Source organism: Galleria mellonella, unplaced genomic scaffold (genome assembly GCF_026898425.1).
Source record: "Galleria mellonella isolate WM207_F2 unplaced genomic scaffold, CSIRO_AGI_GalMel_v1 utg121, whole genome shotgun sequence".
NCBI lineage: Eukaryota > Metazoa > Arthropoda > Insecta > Lepidoptera > Pyralidae > Galleria > Galleria mellonella.
In genome coordinates, this window is record NW_026441983.1 from 645,322 (window position 1) to 666,064 (window position 20,743).

The 20,743-nt window shown below is 38.3% G+C and overlaps 2 protein-coding genes across 4 annotated transcripts; both read left to right on the forward strand.

Annotated features, from left to right (window-relative positions):
* The first annotated feature begins 6,188 nt into the window (after positions 1-6,188).
* On the forward strand, positions 6,189-11,580 carry LOC116412886 (annexin A7-like). 2 transcript variants are annotated; one of them, XM_052899762.1, is made up of 5 exons: positions 6,189-6,322; positions 7,673-7,849; positions 8,914-9,094; positions 10,283-10,447; positions 11,378-11,580. In XM_052899762.1, exons 1-5 carry the CDS (start codon positions 6,320-6,322, stop codon positions 11,422-11,424), a joined length of 573 nt encoding a protein of 190 aa, XP_052755722.1. In that variant the 5' UTR covers positions 6,189-6,319; the 3' UTR covers positions 11,425-11,580. The 2 variants fall into 2 exon arrangements, with proteins under 2 accessions (XP_052755722.1, XP_052755729.1); XM_052899769.1 differs by having other exon boundaries at positions 8,941-9,094.
* A 1,018-nt stretch (positions 11,581-12,598) lies between these two features.
* On the forward strand, positions 12,599-20,743 carry LOC113517924 (DBF4-type zinc finger-containing protein 2 homolog). Of its 2 annotated transcripts, XM_052899680.1 has the most exons (3): positions 12,599-12,716; positions 14,072-14,173; positions 19,234-20,743. In XM_052899680.1, the coding sequence occupies exons 2-3, from the start codon at positions 14,107-14,109 to the stop codon at positions 20,568-20,570; spliced, it is 1,404 nt and encodes a 467-aa protein (XP_052755640.1). In that variant the 5' UTR covers positions 12,599-12,716; positions 14,072-14,106; the 3' UTR covers positions 20,571-20,743. The 2 variants fall into 2 exon arrangements, with proteins under 2 accessions (XP_052755640.1, XP_052755636.1); XM_052899676.1 differs by lacking the exon at positions 12,599-12,716 and having other exon boundaries at positions 13,627-14,173; positions 19,234-20,742.

Sequence of the window (20,743 nt, forward strand, 5' to 3'; positions counted from 1 at the left end):
TATATATATATATATATTAAATTCAATTATTTTTCAACAACAAATGTTACATTACTAGATTATATATTGGACACAGTTTATGTTGAAAGTATACGAGCGGGTTGTATCTGTATTTGGTAGGCTTATACGGCCGTATAACATTGTCTAGTCTATACACTAGCCTGCTATGAATTGAGAAAAATAGCAACTGACGGTGTATCTTCCGTCCTCTTTTTACTAATTATATTTGCATAAGAAGAAAGGAGGCAACCGTATGATTTACAGTTTTTATTTTATCATTCCTTCTATGTAATTCCTTGTTCTTAGGATTTGAATATCTGTGCACATACCTTTCTTCCCCATCGGTTGTCGGTTCTTCGAACTATATGACCAGCCCATTGCCACTTGAGCTTGCTTATCCTTCGGACTATGTCGGTTATTTTGGTTCTTTTGCGGATATCCTCGTTTTGGATTCTATCACGCAAAGAGACTCCGGGCATAGCCCTCTTCATAGGGGGGAAAGGGATTGTTAGTAATGGAGACTAAGAATCCCATTGCTAGCAATATACCTAACCAGGTCGACCTCCCCGCGGTTCTCCCTGGAAACTATCATGTTTAATTCCTGATGAATTCATCATGATGGGCTAACTGGCCTGTTTTCATTCTCATCTATCACCCCTCACTGGTGCTCCGCCAGCGTATCCCGTTAGCGCAAGCGGGGTTACCATTCCATTTTCACCCATAAAAAATAACCATCTCCACAGTCCGCAGGAGCAGACATGTACACTTGTTATTACACGATTTACAAAATACAACAGTTTATGTTGGCAGAGAGATGACGGATGATAAATGGTAACCATAGTAACCACTCATAGACTTTTACTTTTTTTTTATTCAACTTAAAATGGCAAACAAGCTGACGGCCCACTTGATGGAAAGTGGTAACCGTCGCCTATAGACATGAGCAGTACCATGGACATAACAGAGTATACTGTTTCGCCCACGATACCCCCCATGCGTTGCCACTCCTAAGGACTCAGGTGTTATTCCTCTGTACCCTGTAAATTCACGCCATATCCCACTCTTCAAACCGAAACACAGCCGTGCAAACACAACTGCTTCACGCTTGAAACACGAATGGGACAGAGGTGGCCAAGCAAACGACTGTTGCACAAAGTCTCCCTCGGGTCTACTAGCGTTATCCAACCTTAATATAAAGTTTAAACAGTTTTATATATGCAGAATTCAATTCGGAAATAACCGACATAAGAATAAGAATAAGAATAATTTATTTGCTCGAAATGTGGTACAAAGGTCTTAAAATGGTAACTGAACTACACATTTCGCCTTATCTAAAGGCATGCAAATTTTGTCTTAGCACATGTTAAGTAAAAGTTTATCAATTATGTATGTCCAAATAATTATTCTAAATACATATTAATTGTTACATTGAATTAGTTAATTATGTCAACATTTAAAAATAGTCGATATTATAGTTATAAAGCATTAAAATTGTACATGTAATATTATTAATATTATTACGTAAAATGCATTCTTAGTCTAATCTGCCATTCAGACTTACAAATTCTTTTATCGTGTAAAAACACTTTTCATTAAGCCAATTTCGTAGTTTTCTTCGGAAAATTTCAAAGGGCATTTCACGAAATGACTGGGGTATCTTATTGTAAATATTTATGCACATCACAAAACAATTTTTATGATAAAGGCTACTCTTACATATAGGCATGTGTAGTTTGGTAGGGTCCCTTTTGATAAATTTATTAATTTCACAAATTTTATTAAATAACTGTGGGTGTTTTTTAACAAAGATTCCAATTTCTAAGATATATAAACTCGTAACTGTTAATATTTTTATATCTTTAAAATAGTTTCTACATGATTCCATAGGCGCTAATCCACAGATAGCTCTAACGCATTTCTTTTGTGAAATGAATACTTTGTTAATCAATGTTGCTTTACCCCAAAGTAAGATTCCATATCGCAATATAGATCCAACGTAGCCATGATACGCGGTAAGAGCTGCATTTTTACTGGCTGTATTGCGTAGACGTCTGAGTGCATATACAAATTTATTAATTTTAGTACATAACACATTTATATGGATCTTCCAATTACAATTTTCATCTAACGTAATACCTAGAAATTTTACTACATTATCTTTGGAAATTAATTTGTTTCGATATTTTACTGTTAGGTTCTTATTTGTGGAATTGTAATTAGAAAATTGGACATATTTTGTTTTCTCTGTATTTATACATAGTTGATTTCTATCAAGCCAGTCCGCAATCTGCGTAAGTGTTATATTGATCCTATCATTATAATTAATAGCTGGATCATTATGTGGTACTATTATCGAGACGTCATCCGCAAATAATATACATTGTTCTTGAGTTGTATCAGGTAGGTCATTTACACTTATTAAGAACAGAAGAGGCCCTAAAACGCTTCCCTGAGGGACACCTGTTTTGTTACAAAGGAAAGTGGATCTATATGCTGAGGAATTTAAATTCTTATCAATGCGATTAATTTCTACACACTGATATCGGTCACGTAGATAGCTCTCTACCCATTTTAAGGCTAACCCCCTGATACCAAATAATTCACATTTGTCCTTTAGTACGTCATGATTAATTACATCAAAGGCTTTGCTCATGTCTAAGAAAATAGCTGTAACTGGTGTTTTTTTATCTATACAATCTGTGACGGAACTAACTAAAGTGAAAGCTGCCAATGTTGTGGATTTATTTTTCTGAAATCCGTTTTGTGATTGTTTAATCACATCGAATCGGTTAAAAAAATTCGTGAGGCGTTTATGCATGGCTTTTTCAAATACTTTGGACAAGTTTGAGTTTAATGCTATAGGTCGGTAGTTGCCTAGTTCAAGTTTGCTATCTTTTTTATGTAAGGGCTTTATTATAGCTGTTTTTAATCTCTCTGGGAATACACCCTGAGTAAAAGAATTGTTAATAATGTGGGTTAATACAGGTGCAATAATATCTGCACAGGATTTTAAGATAGTGGTTGATATCTCATCAAATCCTATGGACTTTGTATTTTTTAGTGAAGATATGTGTTTAATAGTTTCATTACTACTACAAGGTTCCAGGAATATAGTTTTATCCAATTGGTTTGTGGCGTTTTTATTACTGCGATGTAAGTGAGAATTTTTGGAATTATCAACCACAGAATTAAAAAAATTATTGAAAATATTAGCTATCTTTATTGGGTCTTTTTCTATTTTGCCATGGTTTTGTACAGCTTCAATTTCCTGGTAACCTTTTCCTGTATCGTTTTTGTCTTTAATAATGTCCCAAGATGCCTTACATTTATTTTTGGAGTTACTTATGTAGTGATTGTTAACATGTCTTTTTGAGGTATTTATGCATTTTTTTAATATTTTATCGTAAGTTATAAAGTTTATTTTATTTTTAATAGATTTTTTTTTATATGCCATGTATCTTAGTTTCCTTTTTTGTATACAAGATACTTTAATTCCCTTAGTAAACCATTTTGGACATGATGTGTTAGCATTAACTTTTATGCGTACTGTAGGAAAGCACAAGTCATAAAACATAACAAAAATGTCATGAAATCTATTAAATGACTTATTTGTATCCTTTTCACTAAAGACTTCATACCACGAAAGACTTGACATACATTGTTGAAACTTGGATATATTAATCTTAGAGTAGTCTCTTTTTTTAATATACCAGTAATCAATTTTTTTTATTTTTTTTCCTGAAAATGTTAATGTCTTTCCTGTGTCATGATCAGATAGCTCCAGTTTATGTACATTGCCTACTGCGTTCTTTATATTACTAAAAATATTGTCGATACATGTATTTTTTCGAGTTGGTTCTTTGATATGAAGCTTAATATTATGATTAAGAAGTATGTCATTTAGTCTCGATGTCGAATTGTTATCTTTTAAAATGTCAATGTTTATATCCCCGGCAATTATTATGTGTTTACTTTTCTTGGTCAGTTTGTGTAGAAGCAATTCAAATTTGTCCAAAAAAATTGATACATTGGAGTTCGGTATTCTATATAAACAGATTATGATGGAGTCCAAAAGAGGAATATTGATACCACAACACTCAAAAGTCTTTTCCTCAGAAAATTCATCACATAAATTTATAGTTTTACACCGTATTGTACTTCGTAACAAGATACATACACCACCACGTTTCTCAGCTTTCCTAGAAAATGAACTCACAACATTAAAGTTTTTGATTTTTATATTAATTTCATCCCCTGCTTTTACGAATGTTTCTGAAAGGCATATAATATCGATGCATGATTTATTTTGCGCTAACTCATTTAAACTCAATTCTAAGTAGCTACTCTTATTAATTAATCCAGCAATGTTTTGGTGTAGTAAGTTTATTTCACAATAATCATAACTATTATTATTGTCGAAAAAAGGGGGTAGTTGGATGACAGATGTCATTAACACAGCGGTTATCTATCGTGTCATGGCCAGATGGTCTTTTTGGGATTTTAGAGAAATAATAAGGAATGGTCCCCTTTACTGGTGGCAATGAATTTATTGTTTGTGATATGTTGTGAGATGTGGGTGTATAGCTGTTCTTTCTTAGATTATCCCGTCGGAAATTATAAGGTATTGTACTCTTTTTTTCTATGTTTCTTTGTATACATCGTTTAGAAATAATTCGTTTTTTACAAGTTATGAATTCCCTGTCATAGTCATTACAGTCAATTGTAAAATTTATTCTTTGACATATTATAGATAGATAATTGATATTAGAATAACAATTTGTTAAGTCAATAAAAGTACAATTATTAAAGTATCGACTAGTATTTTTAAACATATAATTCATTCGACGTTCGTCAAGATATTTATTATACTTAACACTTAATATTAAAATATTTACGTTTTTGAATTTACTTAATGTTGATATTAATTCTATTTGCAACTTCATAGGGTCGCTATCATTTTCACCAAGGCCAAGGATAAGATAGTTATCTGAGGAATCTATGATGGTATTACAATCTTGGAGTATTCTTTCTGAATATGCAAGAGGTTGTGTCACTGAAGTTATTTTGTATTTCTTATATTGAGTATTTCGTCTAGAATAAATTAAACGTGAAGCTAGATTAATACATTGTTGTGCTCCAAATATACGAGTAAATATCTGTTTATTATTTTGATTGCAAGCGCCCTCATCCAGTGGAATAGTAAACTTAGTTTTATTTTCATTAGGCATTGCCAATGGTTTTTTATGACATATCTGTTGAGTAGTAGACATATGGGTCATAGATAAGACAGAGTTTTGTGTTTTGAGTTTTGTTTTGTTTATAAGTTCTTGATTTATTTCTGTTTGTTCAGTTTTTCCAAGATCCAAATTGATTTGTGTATTAATACACCTTTTTATTTTTGGTGTCATATTAATTTTTTGAGATACTGATGGAGACTTCGTATATATATTTTTTAAATTAATTATAGTATTCTTCTGTTCTTCAGTGACTTTTCGTAGACGATTATTTTCTAATATTAAGTTGTCAATTTCATTGTGATTGTCATAGCCGGATAAGCAAGCTGAAGTGACAATGGGCCGGTCACATAGCTCAAAGAACCGACAACCGATGGGGAAGAAAGGCTCTTGAGTGGCCACCGCGTACGGATTAACGCAGTGTAGGACAACCCTCCACTAGATGGAGTGACGACCTGAAATGCATTGCAGGGAGTCAGTAGATGCAGGTGGCTCAGGACCGTTCTTTATGGCGATCTATGGGGGAGGCTTATGTCCAGCAGTGGACGGATAATGGCTGATATGATGCAGAATTAAACGTCGGGATCTTAGGGTACTAGGAATGAAGACTCTTCTTCTTTCTTCTATTTATGACAGAGTTATTGTCACATTTGACAAAATTGTGTTAATGGTAGATTTATACCTAAGAACAATTAGGGTTTTACGACCAAGAAAAAAAAGTGACATAACTTGACAAATTCGACTTTTACGAACTAGTCAAAAGGCAGATGTGTTTACGTCTATCCCTGTTGTATACGTCTATCCCTCTCTAACGCATTGGCAATGTCATAAATACAACGAGCAGCACACTATGTGAATTATGCATTCCATCTATTCTATTCCGAAATCTTTGATAAAGACTCTACTTCTTTCTTCTGTCTATGACAGAGCTATTGTCACATTTGTCAAAATATACTTCTGTCAAGCGAATGATTATGGATTTAAAACGATTATTTATTAAATTATTAATAGTGATTTTATAATGTAATTCATAAATTTATTACCTTGTTTAATAATATTGTATTTTGTTTAAACATCAAAGTGGTATGGTAAGATTTTTTTTTTGTTTAATTTATAAAAGCAAACAAGCTGACGGCCCGCCTTATGAGAAATGGTAGCCGTTACTAATAATAAATAATACTGAAATGATTAAAACTGATAAAACTGAAAAATTATGTGTATTTATATATGTGTTAATATGTATATATATGTGTATGTGTGTGTAGGTGTATATATATATATATATATATATATATATAATAATGAATAGGGATAATATTTATATTATTACATGTATCACATCTCCCATATTTAGAATTAACAAAATTTTTCATCGTGCCTCCCACCAAACTGTTTATAATTACTCCACTCCATCCAAAGGTTGCCTGCAAGAGATCGCTCTTAGCGATAAGGCCGCCCATTGTTTTCTCATTGTGATTATTTCTTGTAATTATTTATATTTATAATAAGTTTACTATTGTAATCTTTTGGAGGAAACAATAAAGAGTATCTATCTATCTATCTGAACATTGTGATGAACAAGCTCACATTTTCATTGTTTCATTCACTCATATCTGTCTTTAACTGTCCACTGCTGAACATAAGCCTCCCCCTTGGGGGGTTTTGCCAGTAGTTGCCACGCTTGGCAGGCGGATTGACAACTGCAGTTAGGCTTTGGAAACGTTTTAAGAGGGACGCTGCTGCCCGTCCCTCGCCGTCCCTCAGTCGCCTCTTACGACACCCACGGGAATGGAAGCGGTGGCCTACTCTATGCCGGGACCATACTAAACTCCCCATTAATAACAAACCCTTCCCAAATGGAACCAAAGGTTAATGAGTAGTTAAATGGATGAGTTATCTACAGATCAGTTGGCTCATCGTGTATTAAATTCAACAAGAATTAATCACTATAGATTCCAGGGGCAACCGCGTGGAGGTCGACCTGTTAGCAATGGAGCTGTTAGACTCCATTACCAACGATCACTCCTCTTACTCCAAATAGAGTTTCTATTCTAGTTAATTTTTTGTACAGAACCCTCAGTGTCTGAATTCAATTCACACTTGACTTATTCTTTCACCAGAGGGAGACTTAGTACAAAACTCGATTGCTTGGGTACCTCGGTCCCATTCGTGTTTCTACCGTGAAGCAGTTGTGTTCGCATGTCTGTGTTTCGGTTTGAACGGTGGGATATGGCAGTGAATTTACTGGGTACAGAGGAATAACACCTGAGTCTTCAGGAATGGCAACGCATGGGCGGTATCATGGGCGAAACAGTATACTCTGTTTGTCCATGGTTCCGCTCATGTGTATAGGCGACGGTTACCACTTTCCAACGGGTGGGCCGTCAGCTTGTTTGCCATTCTAAGTTGTATAAAAAAACAATTATTTTTATACATAGGCAGGGCAAGGCCCACAGCAGCCATACCACGGACCTGGCGGCGCCCCTACCAGCTTTTCCCCTAACTTCCAATACTCCCAGACCCCTCATGGGGGCTATCCCCCACCAGGGGCGGACGGTGTACCCCAGGGGCAATATGCAAATGTGACACCACCTTATGGCCAGGGTTACAATGAGGTAAATATCTTATACAGTGGTACCTCGATATACGAGTGCCCTAATATACGTGTGTAGGGGGAAAGGGATTGTTAGTAATGGAGACTGAGAATCCCATTGCTAGCAATATACCCAACCGGGTCGACCGCCTCGCGGTTCCCCCTGGAAACTATCATGGTTAATTCCTGATGAATTCATCATGATGGGCTAACTGGCCTGTTTTCATTCTCATCTATCACCCTTCACTGGTGCTCCGCCAGCGTATCCCGTCAGCGCAGGCGGGGGTTACTATACCATTTTCACCCATCAAAAAAATATGTGTGTTTTGAGACACGAGCCGCCGAGCGAGCGATATTTTGTTTCGAGATGAGAGCAAGATTTGAGATGCGAGGGATCGCACACTACACCGCTGCACACGAGCCCAACTTGCGGGCTGGACGTTGGTGTCTAACAGTTTCTCCCACCTCTGGCTAACACTTAACAAAAACAACTAAGGTGGTTTTATGGGAGTACGGATTAATGGTATTTCGATTAATTTCAACGGGGAAAATTGCTTTGAGATGCGAGCAATCTGACATTCGAGCGAAGTTACGTAACGAATTAAACTCTTATGTCGAGGTACCACTGTATTACTAAAATACAATAATTAGACTTTATTTGTACACACGTGCACGGTGTTAGTGGACCATGCACGTGCTTTGAACGACCATGTAATTTTAGACATAGTACATTTAAATAAATACACATAACACCAGAGGAAGACTTTATACAAAAGTCGTTTGCTTGGCCACCTCTGACCCATTCGTGTTTCTACCGTGAAACAGTTGTGTTTGCATGGCTGTGTTTCGGTTTGAAGGGTGAGATATGGCAGTGAATTTACAGGGTACAGAGGAATAACACCTGAGTCCTCAGGAATGGCAACGCGTGGGGGGTGTCATGGGCGAAACAGTATACTCTGTTATGTCCACGGTACTGACCATGTCTATAGGCGACGGTTACCACTTTCTATTAGGTGGGCCTTGGCTTGTTAGCCACTTTAAGTTGCAAATTATTAACATATTTCAAATTTGTTAATTTCCACAAAGTCTGTTGTGTTTCCGGATTACCAACAGGGGTACCAGCCTTATCCACAGCAAGGGTACCCACCGCAGGGGTATCCGCCGCAGGGGTATCCGCCGCAGGGGTACTACCAACAAGGGTACCCACCACAAGGGTACGCGCCGCAACAGAACTCGCCACGAGGGTTCCCGCAACAACTACAACAAGGTATAAAACATGGCATAGTTACATAAACATACATATACGTGTATATACAAGAAAAAAAAAACGTTTTTTCTTGTATAAAAAAAACTGGTTTTGTCAGAATTCCAGTCGTGTCTATGTGGGACACAATTTTTAAACACCTTCTTGTTTATTTTTTTGTTTATTGTCAAATATTTTTTTTATATTTAAATGTAAAATTAATCACTAAATAATTGTAAGTATTAAATATTTATTTATTCATTTATTCATAATTTTTTTTTTATTTACATTACTTACAGCACACAAATTACAATAAAAAAAAAACATACACGTAATACGCAGCAAAAGAGACAAAAGAATAAAAATAAAAAAAGCACAAATAAAAAAAATACAAAAACAAAATACATAATCTAACAATCTCCTTTGTTACCATTCCTTCATGCGTGTGCCACAAAATGGTCACATCTCAGTTTATTGCTTTGCCCTCAAAAGAGCAAAACACTGATATTCTGCTGTGGCCAATTAATTATACCATTATAACAGCAAAAGCCCAATCAATGTTATAAATCTAGTGTGCCAACATACAAAGTTATAAGAAATGTATTTAACCCCGACTCGAGATATGTGTGAGCCGCTTCCAATATCTCTGGCAGGCTGCTACTAAATATATCAGTGATGTTTATAATATTACCGTACTGAGTTAAGAGAGCGTGATGAAGTAGGTTAGTTCTTACTATAAGAATAGAATAGAATAGAATAGAATAGAATATCTTTATTTCCTTTAACAAAATTAGCCTATGGTACAATATAGCTATGAGCCCACACTAGGCAAAGCCTGTCTCGTGGAAGTCAAAGCGAGTAATTTTACAGTTATGGTGCGGCGAACAGGGATAATCTAATTATATAATGTTTCATGTGAGTTTGGGTATTTGTGTGTGTGTGTGTGTGTGTGTGTGTGTGTGTGTGATTGCGCGCGCGTGTGCGTGTGCGCGTGCGCGTGCGAGTGCGCGTGCGCGTGCGCGTGCGCGTGCGCGTGTGCGTGTGCGTGTGCGTGTGTGTGTGTGTGTGATATTTAATTGTTTATATTTATAATAAGTTTACTATTGTAATCTTATGGAGGGAACAATAAAGAGTACCTATCTATCTATCTATTTATATAAATAAATATTTATTTCTCTCTTTCTTGTTATGTTACCATTCGCATGCTAACAGGAGCGCAGCCAGGCTTATGCACTATGGCGGGCTTCCTGGCGTGCATGACCTGTCTCATGTGTTCGTGCTGCCAAGCCCTCGGCATGGCCATGGGCTCCCATGGAGGCGAGCAGTTTCCTGGACAAAATCCTGGGCAATATCCCCAGCAAAATCCTGACCCCTCAGGCACGATAATTTTTCATCAAAATATATTTATTTATGTAGGGAACCACAAGCTTTTACTCGCGACTTTGCGTGACCGAGATATGGTTACTGTACCAAGATAGATAGTAAGGCTTCTCTCTCCCATATGTATATCAAATCTTATAGTGATTGTTTTATACGTTGAGGTTGTTAGGATTGGGTATTATCAGTCTCATTACTAGCAATATACCCTGTCAGGTCGACCACCACCTGGTCCCCCCTGGAGGACCAACGTGCTAACTTCCAGGTGTATTCATCACGATGGGCTAACTGACCTGTTCCCCCCTGGAGGACCAACGTGCTAACTTCCAGGTGTATTCATCACGATGGGCTAACTGACCTGCCTTTTCATTCTCACCTGTAATCTCTCACTGTTGCCCCATTAGCGTATACCGTTAGTGCAGGTGGGGTTTCCATTCCATTATCGTCCATTAAAAAAAAACCTGAAGGCGCTATAAGGTAACAAACACACTTTCATATATATATATATATATATATATATATATATATAATATAAACGAAAATATACAATGACAAGTGAATAATTCAAGTGAAATACAGTAACATAAATACAGATTGAAATATACACATGAAGGTACAAAAGGCGGTGTTATCGCTAGGGCGATCTCTTACAGACAACCTTTGGTTAAAGGAGAACAGATAGAAGTGGGCAGGTGGCGCAAGATGGGAAAAAATATTTTTTATTAGTAATTAATAATTATTAGTAAGGATTTTAAGTGGTTATTCGTTTAGAATTATCTCGTTTAATTCCGCCACCATTAGTATGCGTGCGACTGCCAACACTCGAAGACCGACCACCGCTATTTAATCGAGTAATTCAAAACTCAACAATCTTCGATAAATCGCTTCTAAATACTAATCGCTTAAAGTTTTCTTTTTCTTTTTGTGTAGTTGGCGAGGCTGTTGCAGTAGAACCTCCTAGCTTTAATGAAGATTAGAAGAAGGAAGATGACATCTGAAGGTGTCTAGGCGAAAATAAATATTTACTTGCTTGGGTACCTCTGTGCCAGTCGTGTTCCCGCCGTGAAGCGGCTACGTGTGCTCGCATGACTGTGTTTCAGTTTTAAGGGTGGGATATGACATTGACATTGCAAAGGTTACGATATGTATATATATATATATATATATATATATATATATATATATATATATATATATATATATATATATATATATATATGAGCTAACTAACCTGCCTTTTCATCCTCGCCTATCATGTTTCCCTGGTACCCCGCCAGCGTATACCGATAGCGCAGGCGGGGCTACCATTCCATTGTCATCCATTAAAAAAAAAGTACACGGTACGGAGACATGACATAATAGTCCTCAGGAATAGCAAAGCATGAAAGGTTCCATGGGCGTCACAGTGTATTCTGTAACGGCCAACGTATTGTACATGTCTATAGGCGACGGTTTTTTTTTATGTGTGAAAGCACCAGTGAAGGGTGATAGATGAGAATGAAAACAGGCCAGTTAGCCCATCATGATGAATTCATCAGGAATTAACCATGATAGTTTCCAGGGGGAACCGCGAGGAGGTCGACCTGATTGGGTATATTGCTAGCAATGAGATTCTCAGTCTCCATTACTAACAATCCTTTTCCCCCCTATAGGCGACGGTTACCACTTTTGACGTAGTAGCGTGCGGCGTAGTTCATGTCTTTAGGCAATAGTTAACACTGTCTATCAGTCGGGCGGTGAGCTTGTTTTTAATTCTCGTTACATTTAAATACAGTCCTGTTTATATTTAATATGTTTTTATAATTCACTTTGATGTGTATACAAGTGTTGTTTATAAATAAATTACTCTATATATTATATTAATTTATTTTTATTTTTTTTATTAAATTTTACGTCCACCAGAGGAATTAGAATTCGTCTATTTGGATGTAGGATTGTTTGTAGCGTTCATCTTTATAATATGTTTAATTAATAATTAAAATACATGAATTAATTTATAATAAAACAAATACGTTTTAAAATTGTCCAAGTCAACAAACACTCTCTCTGGTCGCTGGCCCGTGCGCGGTATTTTTTTCTCTGCGCGCGCAGGCAACAATCACAAAGCGCCTGCGCGACCTGCGCGCGCATCTTGCGAGTGAGTCCCGTGACCAAGCGCCATGTTATAAATATGTATATAACAAAATGTTTGCTTCACTGCTTGTTTTTAAGATTCAATTATATTATAAAAGTTGATATATATTATATTATTTATGCATCATTTATGTAGGTATGTATCTATATAATACAATTTTACCTTTGGCTGTTAAATTAACACAGGTTACACTCTGGGTTTGTTGCACGCGTCCGTGTAGCCTGAATTCAGGCTGTAGCTGAATATCAGTGCTTTGCTTTTAAGCAAAACTATCACTGAGCTGTAGCCTGTTTGGGTCGCTGCGACACACTTGGTGAAAACATATCTCCATACTTCATGTTTTATTTTATATTTGAAAAAGTGTAAATAATCTGATTGTATAAACTCATTTGTTAATTTGTCGTGTGTCGTAAATGGCTCAAATAAAGTGTTTATCTATCTATTTATACTATAATTCAATTATATAATAAATATTGGTGAGTATCGTCTCACCACATCGATACTCGCATTTCTGCTGTGAAGCAGTTTTTTTTTTGTTTTTACAACACAGGGGGCAAACGAGCACGCGGCTCACCTGACGGTAAGTGACTACCGCCGCCCATGATCACCCGCAACACCAACGGCATTGCAGGTGTGCTGCCGGCCTTTTAAAAAGGAATATGCTCTTTTCTTGAAGGTTGTGATGTCGTATCTGTTTATTACTGCTGTTTTAGTTGTGTTTGCATGGCTGTGTTTCGGTTTAAAGGATGGGATATGGCAGTGAAGTTACAGGGTACGGGGGAAAGGAGTTGTTAGTAATGCGGACTATCAGTCCCACGGGAGACTTTGTACAAAAGTCGATTGCTTGGGTACCTCTGTCCCATTCGTGTTTCTACCGTGAATCAGCTGTGTTTCGGTTTGAAGGGTGAGATATGGCAGTGAGTTTACACGGTACAGAGGAATAACAACTGAGTCCTCAGGAATGGCAACGCATGGGGGGTATCATGGGCGAAACAGTATACTTTGTTATGTACATGGTACTGCTCATGTGTATAGGTGACGGTTACCACTTTCCGTCAGGTGGGCCGTCAGTTTGTTTGCAATTCTAAGTTGTATAAAAAAAATTACCCTCTCTCTTCCTCTGTTTATCGTAACGGTTGACTGATAGAGAATGCCATCAGGCATTAAGTCCGCCCTGTACACATATTTTAATGCGTGCAAAAGTATAAATAAATTAATTAATTAAAACTCCACGGAAAAACACTTCGACCCCTTCGGTGAAACCATAAAAAGAACTAAAAAAAAAGAAGAATACAACATTTGAATTTCGTAACATAATTTTACGCAGCAATTGTTTTGACAAACCAAATTCTTTCAAACTCCGTACAATGGGTCAAATTTTCAAGTAACACAATAAAAAAAAATCAATAAAAATATAGTAAATTTCCAAGTTTCCATTGCCGGCTAAGCTTAATAAAAATAAAAAAAATATATATAAAACATGGCTCTAGTTTTGAGGAAGGCGGTGCAGCCCAAGAACGTGTCCATGCTAAAATGTGCATGGAAACGACCACTAGCGACAACTGTTAACAAGAAAAATACACTGCCACTATGTAAGTGCTTTATATTATTCCCAAATTCGTGTATAATATAGTATATATCATATATGTGTAAGTATATTTGTTATTTATATATATTTATTCGTTTATATATGTAATTTTAGTATGTATGTATATCAATAATTACTAGTACCGCATTCGAGTATTCTGCCACTTCGATACGGTTGACTGGGAGAGAATGCTTTCAGCATTAAGTCCGCCATGTACACATATATGTACTAATGAATAAATACATAAAAATAAATAAGTATCTCACGTAAAATAACCTACAATCGATTTCAAAAAAGTTGTTTATTTTTGCTTATTACCTAATAACTTGTTGTGAACTTATTTGGCGATTTATTTAAAATGGCGTACTTACAGATTGATCTTGAAGAAAATCTTTCTAAATCGACTCCCATAATTTAGTTTTGAAGTGAAAATAACTGATTTTGCTATCATCAAGGTCGGTGTCTTTGTGAAACAATCGTATATAGATACGAAATTAGATTTTTCACACGATTGCTTGGCGGTAGAGACGCGAGTGGGACTGTGGTGCCCATAAAAACAAATTTTGCATAGTCTCCTAAAAATGCTGTGTATTTTTTTTATACGACTTAGAATGGCGAACAAGCTGACGGCCCACCTGATGGAAAGTGGTAACCGTCACCTATAGACATAAGCAGTACTATGGACATAACAGAGTATACTGTTTCGCCCATGATACCCCCCGTGCGTTGCCATTCCTGAGGACTCAGGTGTTATTCCTCTGTACTCAGTAAATTCACACCATATCCCACCCTTCAAACCGAAACACAGCCATGCAAACACAACTATATGAATAAATAAATAAATAAATCCAAAGGGTGGGACCTTCAAATCGAAACACAGCCATACAAACACAGCTGCTTCACGATTGAAACAAGAGAGAAACCGAGGAAACTTTGTTTTATAAATAAGTAAATGTAAATAGGACTCCATTTTCCGCACTAAGCCTATATAAATAAGTATATAAATATTGTATAAAAACCATACTTACTATAATGGCTATAAAATTGGAGTTTTTTTATTGTAAGCGATTTTCAAAATACAGAGCAACTTGTCTGAATTTTTTTGTGACTATGATATATACCTGAGGGAGACTTCGCGTCGCGTGAACTATACTCGTATATGTATGTTATATTTACACTAATATTATAAAGAGGAAAGATTTGTATTTTTGTGTGTATGCACGTTTGTAATGAATAAACTCAAAAACTACTTTGCCGATTTCAAAAATTCTCTCACCATTAGAAAGCTACATTCACCCCGAGTAACATAGGCTATATTTATTGCTAGAAAAGATTAGGGAATCCTTACTAAAACTTTAGTAACGTAACTCGAGGTGTAGAAAAAATGCTATAAAATATCTTTGGTCGCGTGCGCTGCGGAAACTATTGGCGATAGAACAAAAGTATGTTCTACAATATTGAAGGAAATATCAATAACTACAAATAACTTCGCGACACTATATGTCCAACTATTATCGTTATGTCACAATAGCCACTTTTTTAAATGTTGTAAAAATGTCTACCCGTGCGAAGCCGGGACGGGCCGCTAGTATATAATAAAAAAAATATATATATCAATAATAATAATAATAATTTATTTGCCAGAACCATAGATGTTACAGTTTGTTTTTTAATCTTTAGTATGTTTCGCCATGATTTTTTTTAATGAATGATAATGGAATGATAGCTACACTCGCGCTATCGGTATACACTGGCGGAGTACCAGGGACACATGATAGGTGAGGAAGAAAAGGCAGGTCAGTTAGCCCACCGTGATGAATACATTTGGAATTCAGCACGATGGTTCCCAGGGGGACCTCGGGGAGGTCAACCTGTTGTTAGCAATGGGAGTGGTAATGCGCATTACTAACAATCCCTTCCCTCCATGTTCCGCCATGTTTAATAGCATGCAAATGTCTATAGTTAGTATCCATCAAATATACTGAATCCTGTACATTATAATTTTATTATAAAATAGGCTTAAATAAATATTTTTATCATAATTTTTGTCATTCTCTTGTAGTTTTCGAGTACATTTTTTTTATACAACTTAGAATGGTAAACAAGCTGACGGCCCACCTGATGGTAAGTGGTAACCGTCGCCTATAGACATGAGCAGTACCATGGACATAACAGAGTATACTGTTTCGCCCATGATACCCCCATGCGTTGCCATTCCTGAGGACTCGGGTGTTATTCCTCTGTACCCAGTAAATTCACGCCATATCCCACCCTTCAAACCGAAACACAGCCATGCAAACACAGCTGCTTCACGGTTGAAACACGAATGAGACAGAGGTACCCAAGCAATCGACTTTTGTACAAAGTCTCCCACTCATTTCAACAATAATCAGTTTTTACTGGTAACATGATAATTTTAACATAATACGCTTTGATTATGTTTTTACAAAATCTAACAATTTTAATACTAAAATAATTAGCACTAGTGATTTCGTTGCTGTGTGGTCCCGGCCTAGGATAAACCACCATTTTCTTGCCCGTGGTTACTAAATGGACTAGAGATGGGCAAAACATATTAAAACATGACCAAAGTCTAAATACGGTTTTTTTATGGATGATAATGGAATGGTAACCCCACCTGCGCTATCGGTATACACCGGCGGGGCACCAGTGAAAGATGATAGGTGAGGATGAAGCAGGCCAGTTGGCCCATAGTGACGAATTCAACAAGAATTGTTCATGGTTTCCAGGGGGAACCACGCGGAGGTTGACCTGATAGGGCATATTGCTAGCAATGGGGCTGTCATACTCCATTGCTAACAACCCTTCCCCCCTCTAAATACGGTTGCCAACATATCTCTGACTGTAATCAGTAACGAATCGATACGTCCAGTCGATTGGTCGACGTTTGATTCCTACTACTGTTGGACAACGGCGGACTGGACAATGGGCAGAGCGAGTATTTTTTAATTAACTCTGTTTGTGTAGGGACTTATTGTAAACTAGCTGTTCCCCGCGACTTCGTCCGCGTTTCTGTCGTTTTTTGTAAAATAGGTAGCCTATGTCCTTCCTCACGGTTCAGTGGTTTTGATGTAACAGACACATTTCCCTTCACTGCTCTGCTTCTATTGATCGTAGCGTGATGAAAAGTATACTATAACCTGCCCACGAGTATGAAGAATAATAGTACCAAATTTCGTTAAAATCCGTCGAGTAGTTTTTGTTTCTATAACGAACATACAAACAGACAAAAATTTCACTGATTGCATTCTTGGCATCAATATCAATCACTTATCACCGCCTGATGGTTATTTTAGAAATATATTTATATACAGATTTTTTTTTATACAACTTAGAATGGCAAACAAGCTGACGGCTCACCTGATTGAAAATGGTAACCGTCGCCTATAGACATGAGCAGTACCGTGGACATAACAGAATATACTGTTTCGCCCATGATATCCCCCATGCGTTGCCATTCCTAAGGACTCGGGTGTTATTCCTCTGTACCGTGTAAATTCACGCCATATCCCACCCTTCAAACGGAAACACAGCTATGCAAACACAACTGTTTCACGGTTGAAACACGAATGGGACAGAGGTGGCCAAGCAAACGACTTTTGTACAAAGTCTCCCTCTGGTTGACCTCTCTACAGATTTATTATAAGTATACTTGTAGATAGATAGATAAGTCAATATTGTTTAATTAGTCATATGTATAACGCACTAAATTAGGTATATGTTTCAAATATTCGTAATATTAGTTGATAGAAAAAAAGAAATTTTTTTTTACAACACAGCGGGCAAACGAGCACGCGGCTCACCTGATGGTAAGTGACGCCCATGATCACCCGCAACACCAGCGGCATTGCAGGTGTGTAGCCGGCCTTTTAAAAAGGAATATGCTCTTTTCTTGAAGGTTACGATGTCGTATCGGTTCGGAAATACCGCTGCTGGAAGTTGATTCCAAAGAGTGGTTGCATTCAAGTAACCTTAGATTTAAACATTTCTGAATAGTCATGTTTTTTATTATTTATTCGGAACGCAATGTCGGCTAAGAAGAACGGACGAGAAACTCGGCTGTTGCTTTTTTTTTTTTTTTTTATACCACGATGGTGGCAAATAAGCCCCGTCAAATACAAACACACACAAAGCACGCGTGTTATTTTGGAGAACGGTGGTCGCCGCCGACTGACATCCACGCTTTAATACTCGGCGAGCGAACCGACTTCGTTCTTCTCAATAGCATTCGTCAGCTGACTCCTTGCCGAGTATAAAGCTTGGATGTCCTTTTCAGCACCAGTCCACGGCGGGGCCTCGTCTCTTGGCCCTTGGGCGCGCACCACCCTTCTCAGTTGCGGGGACCAGCGCGGCTCGCTGCGCTACTTCGCTGAGAAAAAGGAGGACGACAAAAAAGATGATTGTCCCACTTGTGAAAAGCCTTGTGGACCATGTGGCCCCTGCGGACCGTGTGGCCCCTGCGGACCGTGCGGCCCCTACGGCCCCTGTGGCCCATGCCGGTGCCCGTACCCCTGCGGACCATGTGGCCCCTGTGGACCTTGCGGACCGTGTGGACCGTGTGGTCCCTGCGGTCCATGTGGCCCCTGTGGACCATGTGGACCGTGTGGCCCCTGCCCGGCCGGACCCTGCGGCCCGTGTGGACCCTGCTGCCCGTCTCCATGTCCCTGCCCGTGCCCCTGCCCGAAACCGAAGAAATGTGAATGCGGCACGTGTCCCATGTGCAAAGAATATCCGATGGCAATGGCCCCGAGACCGGAGGAGTGCAAAAAAGACGATAAGAAGATGCCTTCTCGTATCACAACCGCAGGCGCCGTGAAAGTAACCCCATGACATTTCCCTGAACATGTTTCTTTCGGTTAAAAATTTCTTGCTCTTTTATTATAATATTTTTATTTCTATACACATTTTTATAATTGTATTTCAATGCGCTATTCAATAAATTTGTATCCCTAACATTGGTTTTTATTCAGACACTTAGATGTCTTTGAATCTGAAAGTTACGTGAATTTTAATCGAGGTCAATAGCGTAACATACCTTTGCAGCAAAGGCAGCGCTGAACCGTGCGAGAGACGAGCCCCAAACGCTGCTCCTCCGGTACGCGAAGATTGGGAAGTCACGCCAGCTGTCACCACTAAACCGCTCCGGGCTGTGCAAGACTCCATCTTTACGGTTCTGCATCTCGTGTCCGAACCTCGTACCAGAGACAAGATCAAGACTCCATCTACCTCTAAGACATCTCAGCCCCCCCAGAACTAAGCCAGTTTTCTCCGATACCAGCTACCCTAAGAAATACACGCAGTCGCCCTTTCCCCTTGTAACTGGTCTACTGCAGTCGAACCTCCCTCAAGTTCTGTCGAAGAGGGCTTACTCCAAGCCTAACGTTTGCGGTTGCCCCAGTCCATTTCCTTGCGGACCATGTGGTGGACCTAGCGGCTGTGGCTGCCTTCCTCCACCATGCAATACCCCACCCCGCTGTATTCAATACATGACAGGTTATTACTACTACCCGTATGGTTTTTGGTTTTGCGGTCCATATCATGTTGCGGGCAACTGTTGTCCTGTAGGGCCTTGTAGATCGTGCGGACCATGCGGGCCTTGTGGACCCTGTGGGCCATGCAGGCCTTGTGGATCTTGTGGGCCTAGCGGGCCTTGTGGGCTCTGTGGGCCATGTGGGCCCTGTGGGCCGTGTGGCCCATGTAAACCTTGTGGGCCATGTGGATCATGTGGGCCATGTGGAAAATGCGGGCCGTATTGCGTTTGCCCGGCAACAGCAGCCGTCATGGGAGCTCAAGCTTCTAAAGATCAACCTAGATCCGGTATAGTTCCCCCCAACCAGATCAATTGTCCTCTCCCCCAAGATAGTTCTAAACAAGGCCGTGCTGGTATTTCCAAATATTTCCCCTTTAATTCGGCCATGTCCCCGGGCCCAGTCGGCAAGAGCAATGAACCAAAGAAGCCTAGTACTCCAACTATGTCCTCACTTTTTTGTCCATATAGTACGAAAGCTCAATTGAAATATGAACCTGATATATTTTATAGCCCTTTAGAAGCGTTTTACACGAAACCTTCGTCTTCTAATCCTGTTCCATGTCTAAAACATACTCAAAACCCCGCCAAAAGTCATTCTTCGCCTACTGCTAAAATATCTCCTACTTTCACAAAATATTCAGATCACAAATTAAACGGCAGTAGGAGCCCAATTTGTCATAAAAGATCAACGAGATATATCTATGAGCATTGCCCACCACTGACACAGCCTAGAGGAATCAAGACTAAGCCACAAAGGGATAACCCACAGATGAAGTCTGGAACATTTGACTACAGTTCTGTGCCACGTTATAGAAATCCCCAACCGACGGAAGACGCAAAATTTAAATGACATTTATCTTATAGCCTATTTAACATTATAAGGCTTGTTCAAAATGGAAACGAAACTTGGAAATATAAATTACAAAAGTCAAATTGTAATAGATTTTTAGATACAGTACGATTATCTTGTAAAAACTAAGCACTTTGAATCATAATCAAATAAACAATAATCCGTTGATCTTA

Excerpts from the sequence above, each read along its gene's own strand:
- LOC116412886 (XM_052899762.1), top strand. Across the intron at positions 9,095-10,282 it reads CCCGCAACAACTACAACAAG|GAGCGCAGCCAGGCTTATGC; the intron begins GTATAAAACATG and ends GCATGCTAACAG. Across the intron at positions 10,448-11,377 it reads GCAAAATCCTGACCCCTCAG|TTGGCGAGGCTGTTGCAGTA; the intron begins GCACGATAATTT and ends CTTTTTGTGTAG.
- LOC113517924 (XM_052899676.1), top strand. The coding sequence starts at position 14,062 with ATGGCTCTAGTTTTGAGGAAGGCGGTGCAGCCCAAGAACGTGTCCATG. Across the intron at positions 14,174-19,233 it reads GAAAAATACACTGCCACTAT|CAAAGGCAGCGCTGAACCGT; the intron begins GTAAGTGCTTTA and ends ATACCTTTGCAG.